A 16400-nucleotide genomic window follows, 5' to 3' on the forward strand; every position below is an offset into this window, starting at 1 on the left:
GTCTGGAGTGCTGTCGGCTATGGGGCAGCTGGGCATCTGGAGGTACAAGGTGCGCCCCAATATTCAAATGATGTGCTGGGCGCCCTGTGGCAGCTGAGGAGCAGCCTCAGCAGCGGGGAGGTGGGGGGGCGAAGCGGGGGTGGGAGGGGGGCGCTCCTGGTGCCTGGGACGGGGCTGCCCAGCACGGTGGCCGGAGCTGTAATCCAAGGTGAAAGCTGAGGGCCTCTGTTTCCCCTCCCCCTTGTCTACCTGCTTTGACCCAGCACCACCCAGGGACCCCCACCATCCCTGCAGCCTCCACTGGAGGCCCTCACCCTGGCGCCCACGGGGCCTCCCTCAGCTCCTGGCAGTCAGGGTTCTGCCCTGGCCAAAGAGCCCACGAAGCCCGGAGGACTCAGAGGACCCCCCTCAAACCACTCTTCCCTGGAATGTGTCTCCAAAAAGAGGGGTCCGGAACAGCCATGGCCCGAATCACTGTCTCTGGAAAGCACCTCAGCCCCAAAGCGTCCTGCGAAGATGTCTGCCTCTCCACCGAGGCATGGCTACTTCTTGGTGGGAAGGGGGGGTCCAGGGCCCTGCAAACCACAGGGGGCTGGGAGCTCAGCCCAGCTGCTGGAGGAGTAGGCCTGCTGCTGAAACCGTGGCGGGGGAGCGGGGGGAGGAGTGGTGACCCCAGGTCCTGGTCAGGGCCCTTGAATGGCCAGGCTTGGCGCCCAGGTCCTGGTCAGGGCCCTTGAATGGCCAGGCTTGGCACCATGGACCTATCTGATAGATGGGTTCACATCCCAGCACCTGGGGGCAGCCAGGGACCACCTGCCCTTGGAAGGCCCCCTGAAGCTGCCCTAGGACTGGGGCTGGGAGGGGCTGGCACCCAGTTCTGCTAGGGTGGGTTCCCTCCCTGTGCCCCCCAGGGGTCTCTCGGTCCGCTTGGGGAGGGGCCGTGTCTCACACCGGCTGAGTCCAGATCTCGGTAGAGGGAGGGTCAGGGGCCTTTCCCAGCCAGGTGAGGCGGCGTGGCTGCGGCGGAAGCACTTCTGGGAACAGAGGACGGCCTCTCGGCCCTTATCTGAGGCTGAACAGACACTGGATTCCGACCCCAGGGGGAGGAGTTGTGGTTTTCCCGAGCAGCTGGAGAGCCCCTCTGGTTGAGGGGGGTGGTTTCCCAGGGGGAACAGCGAGGGGTCTGGAGCTGGCATGGGCAGAGTCTCATCTTGGGGTCTCTCTTGGGCTTGGTGACCCAGGTGGGTACATACCAGGAAGCTGGGCTGAGTGGGGGTGGGAAGGAGCCCCTCGCAGCACCAGCACCCGCCGTTCCCCACACACCAGCACCCTTGAGTCTCCTGCGCTTCCTGCTGCCCTGGGGGAGTCTCCCTCCTCAGCCTGGACTTGCTCAGGCCTCCCCTACCCAAGTGCCTGGTGGTAGCCTGTGCACACCGGGCCTGGGTACCCCACCTGAGCCTCCAGCCTTGGCCTTTAACCGAGCCCCTCCCTGCTCTGTGGGATCCCAGCTGGGGAGGGAGGTGAGTCCGGGAGGGAGGGAGAGCGGGAGTGAGATGCAGCTGGGGTGCCCAGGGTCGGGGCAGGCCCGGTGGGGGAGGCGAGCGCGGCGGGAGGTGGCGGCTCGGGTGGCAGCGGCTCCCCGAGCCCTTCCGACGCGCTGAGCTCCCTGGGCAGAACCCCCTCCCGGCCCCCCACAAGCCTGGCCTCACCCTCCCAGTCCCTCCGCTGGGCTGGGCTGGGCTGGGCGAGTCCCACCGTCCCCGCCCCCCCGCGGGGCAGGAATTCCCCCCGCCCGCTCCGCGTCACCCCGCTGCCCCCGCACTGACGTCCCGGGAGCTTGTTCCACGCGGGCCGCCCGCAAGGACTTTCCGCGCTGCGTCAGCAGAACGCACTCTGCCGCCAGGCCCTCGACACCTGACTCACAGCCTCAGCGGGGGCTGGGCCAGGGCTGGGGACCCCTTTCCCATACGAGGGAGTGGGGCAGTCAAGGGACCCAGAGGTGGGTGGGGGAGGGGTTGGCAGGACAGGAGATCTGGCCTGGGGACAGAGGGGCCAAGGGGTGTGGCCGGCAGGTCCTGGATCACCTGGCTGTCTCCCCTGAGGTTGCTCACTTGGCCCCAGGGGCTGCCCAGAGCCAGGAGCCAAGGGGCTGGGGGAAGGGTTTGAGGGAGGAGTCCTTCCCCTGTGGGTGGTCCCAGAGCCTCCCCGCCTCCTTCCAGGGGTGGAAGCGGGCTGTGCCCCATGCGGTGGGGGATGGAGGGCGAGGCAGAGCCCTCTCTCCTCCACCTGCCTGCTGTGAGCTGGGCCCACCTGCCCACTGGGACTGGGTCGGGGTCAAGGGGCTCTCCTGGGCAGCGTGCAGGTGGGAGGGGAGGGCATGGTGGGTGGGGGAGGTGCGGTGCTGGAGCACTGGAGCCACAGACAGACAGGTGGCCGGGTGGCCAGGTGTGCTGGCACCTGGAGAGTGCTGCTGCTGAGACCGGCCTCCGCTGGCCCGCCTGCCACGCCCCGGATGCCATGGACTCCTTATCAGACTCCCCAGGCGTCAGCCCTGTCAGGAGGCTGAAAAAATACTGCTCGCCTCTGCTGGGCAGGACCCCAGGACCGTGCCCCGAGGGAGAGGGTCCTGTGAGGTGATGGAGGCCAGTAGGAGGGCTTGGAGAGAGGGCGGAAGCCATGCCAAATGAACCAGGCCATTCTGAGGCTGTCCACATCCGCCAGGAAGTGTTGGGTATAGAAACTGACCTTGCCCCGGATTGGGGAACCCAGTGACGCAAGGGCCGGTGCCTCACAGGGGCCAGCAGGATGTGCAGCCAGCCCGGAACCAGAGGCCGGAGCAGCGGTGGCCCAGAGACCAGACACACACCAAGGACCCCAGTGTCCCAACAAGTGCCAGGCAGGCCACTGGAGGACAAGGGTTGGACAGGGCAGCCAAGCGGCACAGACGGCAGGTGTGCAGCGCAGCAGGCCTGCCCGTGGTCTCGGCTGAGGGCTTGTGTCTAGGACTGGAATGGCCCTAGCTTCTACCCCAGCCGCTCTCCCACCCAGGCTGGGAGGGGGCTGTGAGCACCGGCGGGGGAGGCCCCAGAGCCTGTCCCCTCCCCGCCCCAGCACACGACCACTCAGGCCCCTGGACGAGCGTTTATTGAGTGGCGCCTGCAGCCAGGCCCTGCGGTCTCACAGCCTCCCGTCCTGGGAGCCAAGGACTCACAGGCCCCACCCCGGCGGGCCCAGCAAGAGAGGCAGGCAGCCACGGTGCGCCTCTGTCCCCCTGGGGTCCAGCCACAGCTGCCGCCTCTTCTGCGTGATCCGGGGCACTGGTCACCTTCACCATCCCCCACTTGCTTCTGCCATTGAGGGGAGCAGGGCCGGGCCCAGAGCTGGGGCCCCACGGCAGGGCCCAGAGCCCTTGCTCCTGCGGGCCAGCCTGGGCCAGCTCCGGGAGGGTCTGGCACGGGCCCTCTGGGCCTCACACCCACAGGTCCTCCAGGCGGCCCTTGTTCTCCGACAGCGGCTCGCCCCGCTCCTCCTCAGGGAACGGGCAGCTGCAGGCGTCCTCGGGCGGGGGTGGCGGGGCCTCTAGGAGCAGCTGCGTCTCTGCAGAGGGGCTGCGGTTAGCAGGCAGGCAGGGCCCCCCTCCCCGTCCCCAGGGCACAACTGACCTGGGGGCCGCGCTCTCTGCCTCCTCAGCTGCCAGATGTGCAGGCTGAGCTGGGTCACGGTCACGGCCAGGATGCAGGCGGCCAGGGCGAGGAGGATGGCGGTCAGCAGGCCGTGCGGCTCCGTGGGCGGCAGCCCTGGGCTGCACACGGCATCGTGCGTCTTGTTCCCGGGGAACGCGGTGGGAAACCCAAGCTTGGAGCAGCTGGGACGCACGGACACAGAGCCCTCGGTCAGCCCTCGGCCACCGGAGCAGCCCCTCAGCAAGGCTGCTGCCCTCCGAGCCGTCTGGGGGTCACTGCACCAGAAGGGACAGCAGAGGCCCCACCCTAGAGCCCGCCTGGACCACCCGGCCACCGGAAGTCCCCACCAGGACTCACTTTGCCCAAGGTTTGCAGCGGCCCTCGCGGCCCCCAGAGAAGGTCCCCGCAGTACAGTCGATGCACTCGAAGCCGAAGTTGAACTGCCCTGGAGACAGACGGACAGACAGACACAGGCTGCAAGGGCGGCTGGGGTGGCCGAGGTGAGACCCACCTGGTGTCTGGGTCCACAGCACAGGGACCCCCACCTCATCCGTTTGACAGGGGCCCCTGGTGGCCACAGGACCGGGACCTGGGATAAATCAGGTCCCCCGTGTGCCCCTTTCCAGGGCAGGCCATGACTCTGGGCTGAGTGGAGGGTCCCTGAGGGGATATGGGGGAGGGGAGGGACCTGCCTGCAGAGGCTGGAGGGTGTGTGGCGGGAGGAAGGGGTGGAAGCCGAGGCCAGGCAAGAGTCAGGCTGGGCCTTCGCTTGGTCCGGAGGCCGGAGGGTGGGAGACTGGGGAGGGTCCCGGAGAGAGGGGTGAGGCTCTGCCCCAGTCGCCTCTAGTCCCGGCCCCGTCCAACCTCACACAGCCCCCCCTCCGCCCTCACTCCCCCGGCCCACATGTGCTCAGCCAGGCCTCCCCCATCGGGTCAGGGTGGGTGCAGGACCTGGGCGTAGTCAGAGCCAGGGCCTAAGGGCCAGACAGCCTCTGGATACCCGCACTGTTCCTCACAACCAGCACTTAGGGGGATCGTCTCTGGATGGAGAAGCTCAGGCCAAGAGAGAGAAGGAAGGGCTCCCAGAGCCACACCAACAGGAGGCATTGTGACCCCAATGTGGGCTGAGATGCTAAAGCCAGAGAGCGCCCCCCTGCCCCGCCAGGGCGCTGCGAGACCCCCAGCGCTGGCGCCCACCTGCCCGGAGGACGTGTCCGTACCCCCCACTTGCGAGCTTCCTTGCACACCTGCTGCTGTGAGCTCCGGCCTGCCCGGGCCACCCCCACCTGCCACTTACCTACAGGCCGCGCCCACTGGCCAGGCGGACAGGAGTAGTACTTGCAGCTCTTACACTGGGGGTCTCCACAGTGGAACTCAGGTTGGACACACTGGCAGCCCAGCTCAGAACAGACCCCCTCAGCTGGGCAGGGGACAAACAGCCCTCTCAGCAGCTGGGCCGAGCCGCCCTCCCCGGGGCGCCCCGCTCCTGGCCCTCCAGGGAGATGGGGGTGGCAGGGCAGCCCCAGCGGGCAGCACGCCTGTCTGGAAGCCAGGACCCTGGCTCGGTCCAGCTGTGTCCCTCCCTCCTGGGCACCCAGCTCCTCCACCCACCAGGCCTGGCTGCACCCCCCAACTGTCCCAAGCTGCTCCCACCCAGGGTGGCCATGACTCGGCATGTGACCCTGAGCCGCTCCTGCCGGATAAGGGAGTCGCCTGGGAGACCTACTCCCCCTCCCCTGTCCGGGTCCTGCACTGCCCTCAGCTGCCAGGACCCCTGAGGCAGCCTGCCCGTCCCTCCCTGACCGCCGTCCATGGCTCTGCCGAACTGAGACCCGGACTCTCAGAGCCCCCTTCCCACTCCCCAGGTCCTGGCAGGGGGACACTCTGGGTGTTTTCCCTGCAATACTGTCCCCAAACTGACCCATTCCACCTGCCCCTCACCCATAGATGCAGGTCTGAGGCAGGGAGCTGGGAGAAAGAGGGGTGCAACCCCAAACTGGGCAGGAAGTGGCCTGAGTGATGGCCAAGGGCTCGCTCCCCACTCGGAGGGAACGGGGACAGCCCTCCTCCACCTCGGGACGCCAGACCTGCCTTGCGGAAGGCTCCTACACCCCTTGCCCCCCACCACCCTCCACCCCCAGGCCACTGGCCCGGTCTGGGCCGCTTCCGCCTCCCCGGATTGCGCTGGGATCAGGGCTCTGGACCCGGAAAACTCGCCCTGAGCACGGGGGGACGGGGCGCCGCGCTCTGCCCTCCGCGCAGGGGCTCCCGGCCCGCCTTACCTGTGGTGCACGAGCGGCAGCAGCGCGCGCTGGTCCCCGTCCCATGCAGATGGAGGCCGGGGCCGCAGCTCAGACCCCCGGGGGGGCTCTGGGCCAGGCCCAGCGCGCAGAGCAGCGCGACGCCGCACAGGGCTACGCGCGCGACCCTCGCCCCCATGGCACCCGCGGCACCCATGGCCGCGCGCGGCTCCGTGGTTTTAGGAGGCCGGCCCCTCCCGGACACGCCCAGACCCCGCCCCGCAGGACGACCCGCCTCTGCCACTCCCCAAGGGGGCCCGAGGAATTGTTCCCGTGGGGGACCCCCAAGACTCTGCGACTCAAAATCCAGGGCATGGGCAGAGGTTTGCGGCAGTGAGACTGCTCGGGAGATTTCCACGGCGGGCACGTGTCATCACACGTCTGTCCAAATCAAGGGACGCACGGCACGGAGGGACCCTGGTGTCAACTAGGGACTCTGGGTGACATGACCTGTCAAGTGCAGGTTCGTCGTGTGTAACAAATGCACACTCTTTGGGGATATTTATGGGGGGTAGGCTTCCCCTCACTGTTGCCGTGAACCTAAAACTGCTATAAAAGGTAAACTCTTTTTTTAAAAAATTCAAGGGATGGGAATTCCCTGGTGGTCCAGTGGTTGGGACTCAGTGCTTTCCCTGCCATGGGCCCGGGTTCGATCCCTGGTCAGGGAACTAAGATCTGGCATGCCCAGAGGGACCCCAAGGGAGAAGAGAAGGTCCCATCACAGGCTGCAGAGCACCTGAACACGGAGGAGGGGGCGTGCGGGAGACCCACGTGGGGGGGTGACCTTGGGGGATTCCTAAGTGATCATGCCCTTTGGCCCAGGCATTCTTGTCCGGAAACTAAAGATGACCCAAATGTGTGTGCCTGTCGGGGGAAACACCGCACGTACCCCAAGCCACATCGTGGGGGGGGGGGCGGGGGGGAGGGAGTCAGAAATGTTTTCTATGTAAAACTTGTGGCCGCAGGGCCTGAAGGAACTGGAGTGTGGGTGGGCACGGGATGCGGGGTGGCAGACGGTGCCCTGAGTCATTGGGGGTGGGGTGCACCCCCAACAAGGGTGGACTCAGCAGGGGCCATTCCTGGCTGAGCCCCCTCTCCACCTTCCTCAGGGGGACCCCATGGGCTTTTAAAGATCTTCTCTGACGCCCAGAGCAGGTGGGATGAGGCACTTTATCCTCTGTGAAGCCTCCAGACCCCAGACCCCACACCTACCGGAAGTCCTCGAATCCCAGCACTGAGCAGCCTCAGAACCCATCCAGGCATCAGGACAAGCCCCCTGCCCCCGCTTTCGGGAGATCAGAACAAGCTCCCCGCCCCCCGCCCCAAACTGGCCAACTGGGCCTGGCCGGGCTCTTGACATGCAAGCCCCCTCACAGCCACACACACACCTGTGGGCTGCAGCCTCGCTGCCTGCTGGGAAGAGCTGGCGAGGAGAGACCAGGGCATTGACCGAACCCTGACGCTCGGGGAAGAGGGCGCTGCCCAGGCTGCAGCTCTGCTGGGCAGATGTCAACCCAGATCTCCCTACACAAATCCAGTCATCCTGGAGGATGTGGACGGCCGGCCCCGACGGAGCTCTTGAGCCACAGAGAACTCAGCCTCCAACTCACCGTGAGACTGTCTCTTGTCTGTCTGAGCCTCAGTTTCCCCACCTGGCACCAAAGGGCTTGGGGGCCCGGCCTCCCACAGGAAGCCTCCCCAGATTGCTTGGCCCTCCAGTTGAGGCTTGGTACAGGAGCAGGTGGAGACCTCTGGGAACGCTGTAGGGGTGGGCAGTGGGGTGCCAGGAATGTGACTCTGGTGGCGCCCACAGGCTGGAGGTGTGTTGCCGGCTGTGACCTGGTGACCTGGGCAGACCCAGAAGACTTGGTTTGAGACCCTTTGAGACCTGCAGCTGCCGCCTCACCTGATGGGGCAGCTGTCCTTTTCAGAGGGAAATGACAGGGAGTAGCAGTGTTGTGACTCAACTACCGTTCTCAAGTCCCAGGAAGCGCAGGGCCCTCCTCAGAGAAGCAGCTGGGCCCTGCAGGAGACGGAGCGGTCTCCAGCACAGCTCCGGCTGCTAGGGGGTAAGGTGAGGCCACGCTCTCGGAGGAACCCCCAGACCTCGGCTCAGCTCCTAGATGGGGAGGAGGGGCTGAGCCATCCCTGGACCCCAGGGAAAGGTGAGGAGTGGAGAACCCGGCAGTCCTGGACCTTCTGCGTGTGTTAAAGGCCTGAGCAGTCCGGTCTGTACCAGGATGGCGTCACCCCAATTCTGGTAAGCGCCTGAGAAAATATGATAAATCCCCTACAAATGACGCTTGTCCGACGAGGTCATATCTGGTGGCCCTTCTGGAAGCTGGGCCAGCCCAGCAGGCACCAGGGGGCAGCTGTCTGCCCGAGGGGGGCTGCCAGCCGCGGCAGCAGGAATCCAGAGGCAGGGTTGTGTGTAACCAGAGGCAAAAGCGCCGTCGGGGACGGGGGCCGGCGTCTGCCCCCCTGTCCCTGAGGCTCCGGAAGGCCCCTCCCACACAGACACAGGGTTACTGCGGAGCTTCTGTAACCAGGCACTGTGGGGAGATGACTTCTATCTGCTCGCGGTATTTTCCTGTACTCTTTGAGCAGCTCACCACATTTTTCATCATTTGTCTCAGCTCACACAAGTGACGCGCGTTCACGGGGCAGAGGGTCCCAAGCAGAGTCCAGGGGTTAACCTGGAGGTCTGTGGGGGGAGGATGGGGAGCCAGGCGGGGCCCTGGAGCAGGGAGGGGCCAGGGTGGGTGCCTGTGGGCCCCCCGGGGGGTGGGGGGAGCTCTGGCGGGGTTTCACGCGGGAGGGGCGGTTGTCAGCAGAGACAGGGAGTAGAGAGCGTGCTTAGCGGCAGCAACCAAGGAAAGTGAAGGTGACCAGCCTCCTTCCACCCACCCGTCAGCTGTTCAGAGGTGGAGCCACCAGGCCGGGGGCAAGGTGGGGGGCTCGTGGCCTGGGGAGCAGCTGGGAAGTTTGGGGAGGAAGCCCACGACCTTGACCTTCCATTCCCCAAGGACCTGGCCCCTCCCCCAGGCCCCTCCATCAGGTCCCTTAGCCTCTCTGCACAGCCTGTACACTGCCCAGGGACCACAGGCCCCAGGCCAGTGGTGCCTATCTGCTGCCCATTTCCAGGGACGTATTGTGTTCACCGCTGCAACCCGAGATCTTTCCAAGAACACGTGGATGGTTCGGTCTTCCCTTTGCCCCCGGGAGGTCTGAGGGACCAGCCAGGGGTCAGAGGTTTGAGGAGAGGTGGGAGGGCCTCCAGGGCAGCTCGGCGGAGAAAGCCAGCCTGAGAAACTGGGGGGGTGGGGGGGAGGCGGGGCGGGGCGGGGTGGGGGGGGGCAGTACACGTGTCAGGGGCGGACCTTTGGGTGCTGTGAGGGCGCTGGCCTGTGGCATGGTGCCCAGTCCTGGCCTGCAGGTGGGTGAAGGGAGGGAGCACGCTGGGAGCTCAGAGGTGTGCGTCTTTGCCAGGTCCACCAGCGGGGGGCCTCGGGCTGTCGCATTTCTCTGCCCCCCCCTCCCACCCCCACCCCACGCCCAACCCCCCCCGCCCAGCACCACGGTGGTCTTTTATTTCCGTTCGTAGTAGCTCTTAAATCTATCACAAACCCCGAGGGCGCCAACTATGGGCTGTCTATGGGCTGTGGAGCGTTTCCACGCTGGCCCGGGGCTCCCTGCGCTCAGCTGAGCCGTTTAACCCGCCCGCCTCTCCTGCACAGAGGGGCGCTGGGGGGCGGGGGGCGGGCCACAGCCCACAGCTCAGTCCTGTGCCCCCGGGGCGTGTTCGGCCCCAAGTCTGCGCAGCTGCCAGAGCAGGGGCTGCCCCCAGTGCCAGCCAGCGGTCCTGTCCGACCACTCGGCCTTGTACAGCCCACGCTGGTGCCCACGGACGCTTGGGTTTCCCACCCGGGAACCTTTTCACATAAAGCTGCACACTTTGTTCGCGCCCAGGGTGGACGAAGGGTCAGCCCAGTCAGGGCCTCCAGTTTCCCTGAGACACGGAGCTGGCCTCAGGGGACTCAGAGGCCCTGCAGGCATCAGTGGGGGTCCCAGGGTCACCACACACCCAGGTCTAACAGGGCGTGGGGTTTGAGAAGAAACAGACACTCGTGCCCCCTCCCGGGAGGGGCCCCAGAGACCCTGAGGGGATGTCCTAAAACCCCCTTTGGGACCAGGGCCTCAGGGTTCCCTCCCACTCCCGCCAGCACCCAGCCCAGCAGCCCCTGCCGGCCCCTCCCAAGTAGCCCCGGAGCGGGTGCCTGGGGTCCACTAGGCCGGTTTAGCATAGCATAGCGCTTGACAGGCAGGGCTCACGACTCCCCAGTGCACTTATTTTGGCTGCCACGCGCCCCAGAGGCCCTGGGCTGTGCCCGGGGAGCAGGACAGCAGCCCCGGAGTCTCTGAGGGAGCCGGGGGAGCCCCTACCCCACACCCGGCCCCCGTGGTGTGCAGCCCTCAGACCACTGGTGCCAGTCAGAGGCCCACATTCGCCAGCGTCGTTTATTGGGGGCCCACCCTGGGCGGGGAGTATGCACAGCATACGTAGCAGGGCCCAGGGCGTCAGCCCAGGAGCGCCTAAAACGGCACAGGGCGGGGGGACGGGGCGCCAGCTCCTACGCCAGCGGACGTGGCTCAGATCTTGGCCAGGCTGGAGTTGGCATCGGCGTGCTCCTCTTGGATGGGGGTCCGGAAGCTGTTTGCCCCTGGGGAGGAGGAAGGGGTGCGAGGTGGGAGGTGGGAGGTGGCGGGGGTCCCACGCCTCCCGCAGGCAGCGTGCTCTGGGTCCCGCTACGAGCACTCACCGGGGGGCTTGGGGGCGTTGGGCGTCAGCCTCCAGGCCCTGTGGTGCAGGAGCAGGGCCAGCGCGGCAGCCACGGGGGCGAGCAGGCCCAGGCCCAGGCCCAGGCCCAGGACAGCGGCCAGCTCGGGGCCTGCGGGGAGGCAGGGCCCGCTGGGGTGGGGTCCACCAGGGAAGGAGCCCACCGCAGGAGAGCCGCACCGAGGCCAGAGGGCAGCTCCACCCGCCCTCCCTCCCCACCCCACCCCCCTTGGGCTGGGGGAGGGCCCTGCTGGGGCGAGGCCAGGCCCCCTTACCCTTGGGGGGCTCTGCGTGGGGCGTGGAGGGCCCCTGTGAGGCCCTCGGCCAGGTGGTGGTGGGCTGAGCGGGGGTGGACCGGGCTGCGGGGCCCTGGGTCTCCCAGGCTGGTGTGAGTCGGGGGCTCCTGTCCTCACAGACAGCGTCCGAGCTGTTGCTGGCCGCCCGCAGTGTTCGCTTTCCTAACGAGGTGCAGCTGAGCGGGGCAAGGGTGTTGATCAGGCCAGAGTGTCCCCCACCCAACTCGTGCCCCACCAGTGGGACGGGCCGAGAACGGGGGCAGGACCAGGGAGATGTGAGGAGCGACGGGGGTCCACCGCGGGTCACTCAGGCAGCATCAGAATCCAGCCCAAAGGCGGCGAGGAGAGAGGCCAAGGGCCCTGCCAGCCCCCAGGAGCCTGGGCCCCCCGGCCTCCCCACGCCCGCTCCCCTGACCTGTCCCCACCTGTGCCTCTCTCTCCCAAACCCCTGCCTGCTCTTTTCCTGCTCCCACCGGGTCGGCTCAACAAGGACGGGGGCCCCTCAGCTGTGAATGACTGAGGGTCTCACACCCTCCCGGGCCTGGGCTGGGGTCTCACGGGCTCCCCACTCCAGCCCAGCAGGAAGGCCAGTGGGAGGAGGCTGGGCCAGGGCCGAGCAGGGGTCATGGGGGCGGGGCAGGGACCATCGTCGGGGGGCCTATCATGGGGGGGAAGGGGCCACGGGGTGCCAGGCCCCGGAGCTCCCAGCCAGCAGCCTCCTACTCCCAGACCGGACCCCTGGCTCCCAGACCCCAGGCCGCCCAAACCCTCCAGCCCCGGGGACACTCACTTGGTCCAGGGCTGGCAGGCCTGGTCGTTGCCCAGGGAGAAGTGTCCTGGTGGGCACGGGGCACAGTCTGCAACAGAGTCAGCAGGCTCTGCCCATCTGCCGCCCCTGGGGGGCCCAGACGCTCACCCCCCAGGGCCTCCCGCAGCCCCTCTCTGCCTACATGCCATCCACTGGCCACGACCCGGGAGGCCCCCAGCCCCTGTCTTGGCCTGACCTGCTGAGAGGGGGGAGAGGGCACTCGGCCAAGGCTGGGGTCGGGGTGCTGAGGGGAGGTGACAGCGTGTGAGGGACATGCTCCTTCCACTTGGTTCCAGAGGCCCCCCTCACCAACTCCACGCTTGTAGCCATAGCCGTCCTGGGGCTGGGTGCCCGGCCTGCAGCCGCAGACCGTGTCTCTCGTGGGTGTGCATCTCTGCTTGGGCTCGCTCCCACTTCCTGGGGGTCGGGTAGGGTGGGCGCAGTCAGTGGGGAGGCCAGAGGCACAGAGCAGGCTGGAGGACCAAGGCTGAGGGTCTGCAGCTGGCTCCCCCAGACCAGCAGCCCCCTCGCAGCTGGGTGGCCTCTGGTCCTCTCCCATCCCCGGATGCCATGTCCCTCTTGGCCACACTGCCCCAGGGGTCACCCCGTGGCAGCCCTGCCCGCCCTTGCCACCCCTCCTCCGGCCTGCACAGGACCCTCTGTGGTCCTTGACTCTGGGTCGCACCCACCCAGCCACGTGGCCCTGGCCCTCTGGGAGGGGGAGGTGCCCTGTGGGTGGCCTCAGCTGACTGTGGGACTCTGGGGCAGGGGAGGGCAGACCCCGGCGTGGTCTGGGGTTCGCTCCGAGGCCCCGTGTGACGTGGGCACCCGCGGGGCCGGGGCGCCTGGCGGTGCTCACTCCGGTTGCACTGTGTGCAGGGCTTGCAGGCCTCGTAGTTGACCGCCTCGTTGTAGAAGCCGGGCTCACACGGACGGCACACCGTATCCCGGGCGTGGGTGCAGCGGCTCTCCATCCCATAACCTGCCGCGGGAGGCCGGGCTGAGAGTTCCCCACGGCCTGGCCTTCCCCGCAGCAGCCCCCGACCGCCTCTGGCTGGCCCACCATCCCAGGCGTGGCTCCAGGTCACCCACTCGCCCTAAGTCCGCTCGCCCCACGATGCCTGCACCACGTGACCCCATCTGTAGGTCCCTACCTCTTCATCCCTGTGTCCCCTGACCCCGTCTCCTCATCCTGGGCCCCTGCAGGCACCCCTCCCCAACTCCACGTCCAGGCCACTCACCTGGCTGGCACTCCTTACAGCACCTGCTGCCACTGGGGTAGGTGTCCCCAACACAGCTGAGCTGGGCCGCAGCGCCCAGCACGAGCCCCAGCAGCAGGAAGGCCGAGCCCGGCGCCCTGGGTGGCTGGGCTCCCACGCGCATTCTCGGCTCCTCTCAGCCCCACAGCTCGGGAGTCTGGGGTTTTTCCTTGCAGGATGTGGCTATAAGGGCTGCGGGGGAGGGGTGGGGAGGGCAGGAGGAGGGGACCAGGAGGAAGGAGGCCCCAGGAAGCGCTGGAAGGCAGCCTGTCTCCCGGCCCTAGGCTTCTCTTCTGCCCTGGGCGCCAAGGCCCCCAACCCCGCAAAAATGGCCATGGGCCTCAGGCTCGGCCCAGCCAGCAGCTGCAGTGTGCGGATCTGGGGCCTGAGTGAGGACCCACAGCCCCCCGACCCTTGCCAGGGCCACCAGGCCAGGTCCTCCAGCCCAGCTGGTCTGCACTGACCCCTCCCACGGGACCCCTCCCACTCCTGTCTCACGGGGATACTGGAGCCCCTTCAGCCAGGCATGCTGGCTGTCCCCCTGCCCTGCCCTGCCCAGCCTGGCCACGCTGTCCAGACTGGGATGGTCTTGGGATCCCTCCACCTGGCTCACTCCTTCTGGGTCCCCCCTCTCTCTGCAGGGCAGACCCCTCAAGAGGAGCGGGGGGCCCACACTGATGCCAGTCCTCACCCCTGCCCCACAGAAGTGTGCCCAGAGCACATGGGGGAGCCAGGGCAGCACACTGGGTCAGGCATCAGGTGCAGGGGGAGGGCTGGGGGTGTCCAGGGCTCCAGGGCACAGTCACTGGCCCAAGTGTCCGAAACTAGCTCGGACCAATGTCCACAGCTCTGGTGGGTCAGATGCCTCATGGCCAGTGCCCACAGTGAGTGCGCAAGCACGTGAGGACGTGTGTGAGGATGTGTGAGACAGAGCAGCTGAGCATCCGTGAACACAGCAGGCATCAGGGACTGAACTCACATTAGTGCCCTAAACCCACAGGTGGAAGCCTGATCCCCGTGCAGCTGTACTGGGAGATGGGGGCCTCTTAGGAGGCCATAAAGGCTGGGTGGGGTCACAGGGTGGGCCTGATCCAGTGTGACCTGTGTCCCTACAAGAGGAGGAGGTCAGAGCACAGACACGCACAGGGCACGACCACGTGAGGACACGGGGAGGAAAAGGGCCTCAGGAAACACCTACCCTGCCCACTCCTGGGTCTCTGGACGTCCAGCCTCCAGGACTAGCAGAGGGTAAACGTCTGTGCTGCAAGCCACCCGAGCAGACCGAACATGTGCTGCTGGGCAAGCCCTGCCCGGTGCCCTGGGGGTGGCGTGTGCCTGGGAGCGTGTGCCAGACGTGTGTGCAGCACGTGTGTATGGCGCTGGCTCCACATGCCGGGATGTGTGTGTGCTGCTCCCATGAGCACCTGGGCATATGCCTGGGGCGGGGGGGGGCGTCCCGTGAAGACAGACTCTCTGCTCTGCCCCCTGGCCGGCCAGGGGCTGTCTCCCTAAAAACTCTGGAAGCCAAGCCAGGCTCTCCCTGCGCCACACCCACCCCGGGTTTGGGGTGTTCCCACAGCACTGCTGGGACAGGAAAGAGAGCTCCCATGTCCTCAGGACAGGTGGGGAGGGCCTTTGTGCCGGCCCCCCGTGGGGCACGAGGGAGAAGGAGCACAGGTGCCCACGCACACGTGTGCACATGCTCCCTCCCAGGCGAAGCTCTGATCCTGGTGGCCCAAGGCAGGGAGGCTGTAGTGTGTCTTTGGTGCTTTTAAATCTGAACCACGAGACAGGATCATCTGCTTAATGGTTAACCTGAAGTTTCAGGCTTGTTGTGGGGGGGAGGGGGGGCCTCCCGCAGTGTCTGGAAACCCCCCTCCTCCTGGGGGCACAGGTAGGATGTGGGGCTCCCTGCCCACCTGCGGGAAATTCCGCCAGCCCGCTCCGCCTGCGCCTGCGGGCAGGGGCCACCGCAGGGTCGCCGCCCTCAGCCTCCAAAGAGAGGGAGGGTCCATGGGGGAGGGGCAGAGCGCCAGGCAGCCTGCTGTGCACACGTGTGCGTGCCCGTGTTGTGCCCCGTCTCCCACTGACGGTGAGAAAAATTATTTTAAGACAAACCATAGCCGCTGAGGTGGAGGTAACTCGGGGTCTGGCGGGCAGCACCCCACGCCTTACGGGGGCCATGGCGGGGGAGGCCGCCCGGCCCCTGCCCAAGGCCCCGACTCCAGGCTGCGCACGGGCAGGCCCGCACCTCTGCCCCAGCGTCCCACCTGCTGGTGGCCACCCGCCCACACGCCCAGAGCCACGGGCCCCGCCCTCCCAACCCGCCTTCTGGTCTCAGTTCTGAAAACAGTCTTTCCTCTTGTTTGTCTGGAAACCGGCCCAGATGTCGCAACACCCTGCTCCTCTGCGGCGGCCCCTCCCCACGCTGCTCGGAAGCAGGTCATGTGGGCAGCTCAGGGCGGCCCCTCTGCCCACCCGGCCCGAGCCTCCGGACCCCCTGGCCGGGTGAGCCGTCCACCGAGGCACCATGGGCCACGGCTCAGGGCTCTGAGGGGGGCCCGGCAGGGGCGGCAGGGGGCCAGGTTCGTGGGTACATAGAGTGGAGACCCTCCCTTGTCATTTAACCCTCACTGCCCACACTCCCCCCAGCCCGCACCCCAGCCAAGCCAGCGGGCATGCCAACCCCGGGGGAAGGGCCCGGTGTGGTGGTGGGACCGCAGCCGGGGGGACCAGGTCTCGCCCCTCCCGCCAGAGGCTCCTGACCCCCCAGGCCGCCCCTCCCCACCCCCCCACCACGCCCCAGGCCAGGACTCTGGGCGGCTCTTGGGGACTCCCCCAGTTCTTTGCCCCCAGCCCCGCGCCCTGGGGGCCCAGGGCTTGTCCTCAGAGCCCCCCCCTCCACCCCAAACTCCCATTTCCTCCCAGCCCCTCCCAGGTGGCCTCACCCAAGCCTGGACTCCAGCTCCTGACTTTAAATCTGCAGCCCAGACCCCCAACTCCCACCCTGCAGGCGGCCCCTCCCTGTCCCCCACCAGGACGCCGTCCCGCCTGGCCGGCCCCATGTTGTCCTCCCCCGTGTCGCAGGTGACCACCGGCGCTAGCAAGCCCCTGTTCTAACCAAACCGCCCACCGCAAAGCTTCAAGTGGAAGCCGCCTGGCCACAAACATCCGAAGTATCATCTCCGTGTTTTTTTTCCCACCAAAAAAATGAAGC

General features: G+C 67.3%; 2 protein-coding genes across 2 annotated transcripts; both read right to left on the reverse strand.

Moving 5' to 3' along the window:
* Window positions 1–3190: 3190 nt before the first annotated feature.
* TNFRSF18 (TNF receptor superfamily member 18) lies at window positions 3191–6122 on the reverse strand. The gene is made up of 5 exons (XM_036825153.1): window positions 5966–6122; window positions 4981–5103; window positions 4041–4128; window positions 3663–3865; window positions 3191–3597 (listed from the first exon to the last, which is right to left on the reverse strand). Exons 1-5 carry the CDS (start codon window positions 6120–6122, stop codon window positions 3470–3472), a joined length of 699 nt encoding a protein of 232 aa, XP_036681048.1. The 3' UTR covers window positions 3191–3469.
* A 4417-nt stretch (window positions 6123–10539) lies between these two features.
* On the reverse strand, window positions 10540–13307 carry TNFRSF4 (TNF receptor superfamily member 4). Its single transcript, XM_036824763.1, has 7 exons — window positions 13166–13307; window positions 12784–12906; window positions 12234–12341; window positions 11907–11973; window positions 11096–11292; window positions 10804–10932; window positions 10540–10704 (listed from the first exon to the last, which is right to left on the reverse strand). The coding sequence occupies exons 1-7, from the start codon at window positions 13305–13307 to the stop codon at window positions 10634–10636; spliced, it is 837 nt and encodes a 278-aa protein (XP_036680658.1). The 3' UTR covers window positions 10540–10633.
* Window positions 13308–16400: the final 3093 nt, after the last annotated feature.

Source organism: Balaenoptera musculus, chromosome 1, assembly GCF_009873245.2.
Source record: "Balaenoptera musculus isolate JJ_BM4_2016_0621 chromosome 1, mBalMus1.pri.v3, whole genome shotgun sequence".
Taxonomy (NCBI): Eukaryota; Metazoa; Chordata; class Mammalia; order Artiodactyla; family Balaenopteridae; genus Balaenoptera; species Balaenoptera musculus.

Coding starts and splice junctions, on each gene's coding strand:
- TNFRSF18 (XM_036825153.1), bottom strand. CDS start 6,122: ATGGGGGCGAGGGTCGCGCGCGTAGCCCTGTGCGGCGTCGCGCTGCTC. Junction 4,129..4,980: donor CCAGTGGGCGCGGCCTGTAG/GTAAGTGGCAGG, acceptor GTCTGTCTCCAG/GGCAGTTCAACTTCGGCTTC. Junction 3,598..3,662: donor GCAGAGAGCGCGGCCCCCAG/GTCAGTTGTGCC, acceptor GCCCCTCTGCAG/AGACGCAGCTGCTCCTAGAG.
- TNFRSF4 (XM_036824763.1), bottom strand. CDS start 13,307: ATGCGCGTGGGAGCCCAGCCACCCAGGGCGCCGGGCTCGGCCTTCCTG. Junction 12,907..13,165: donor CTGTAAGGAGTGCCAGCCAG/GTGAGTGGCCTG, acceptor CTCCCGCGGCAG/GTTATGGGATGGAGAGCCGC. Junction 11,293..11,906: donor GCCTGCCAGCCCTGGACCAA/GTGAGTGTCCCC, acceptor TGCCCCGCTCAG/CTGCACCTCGTTAGGAAAGC.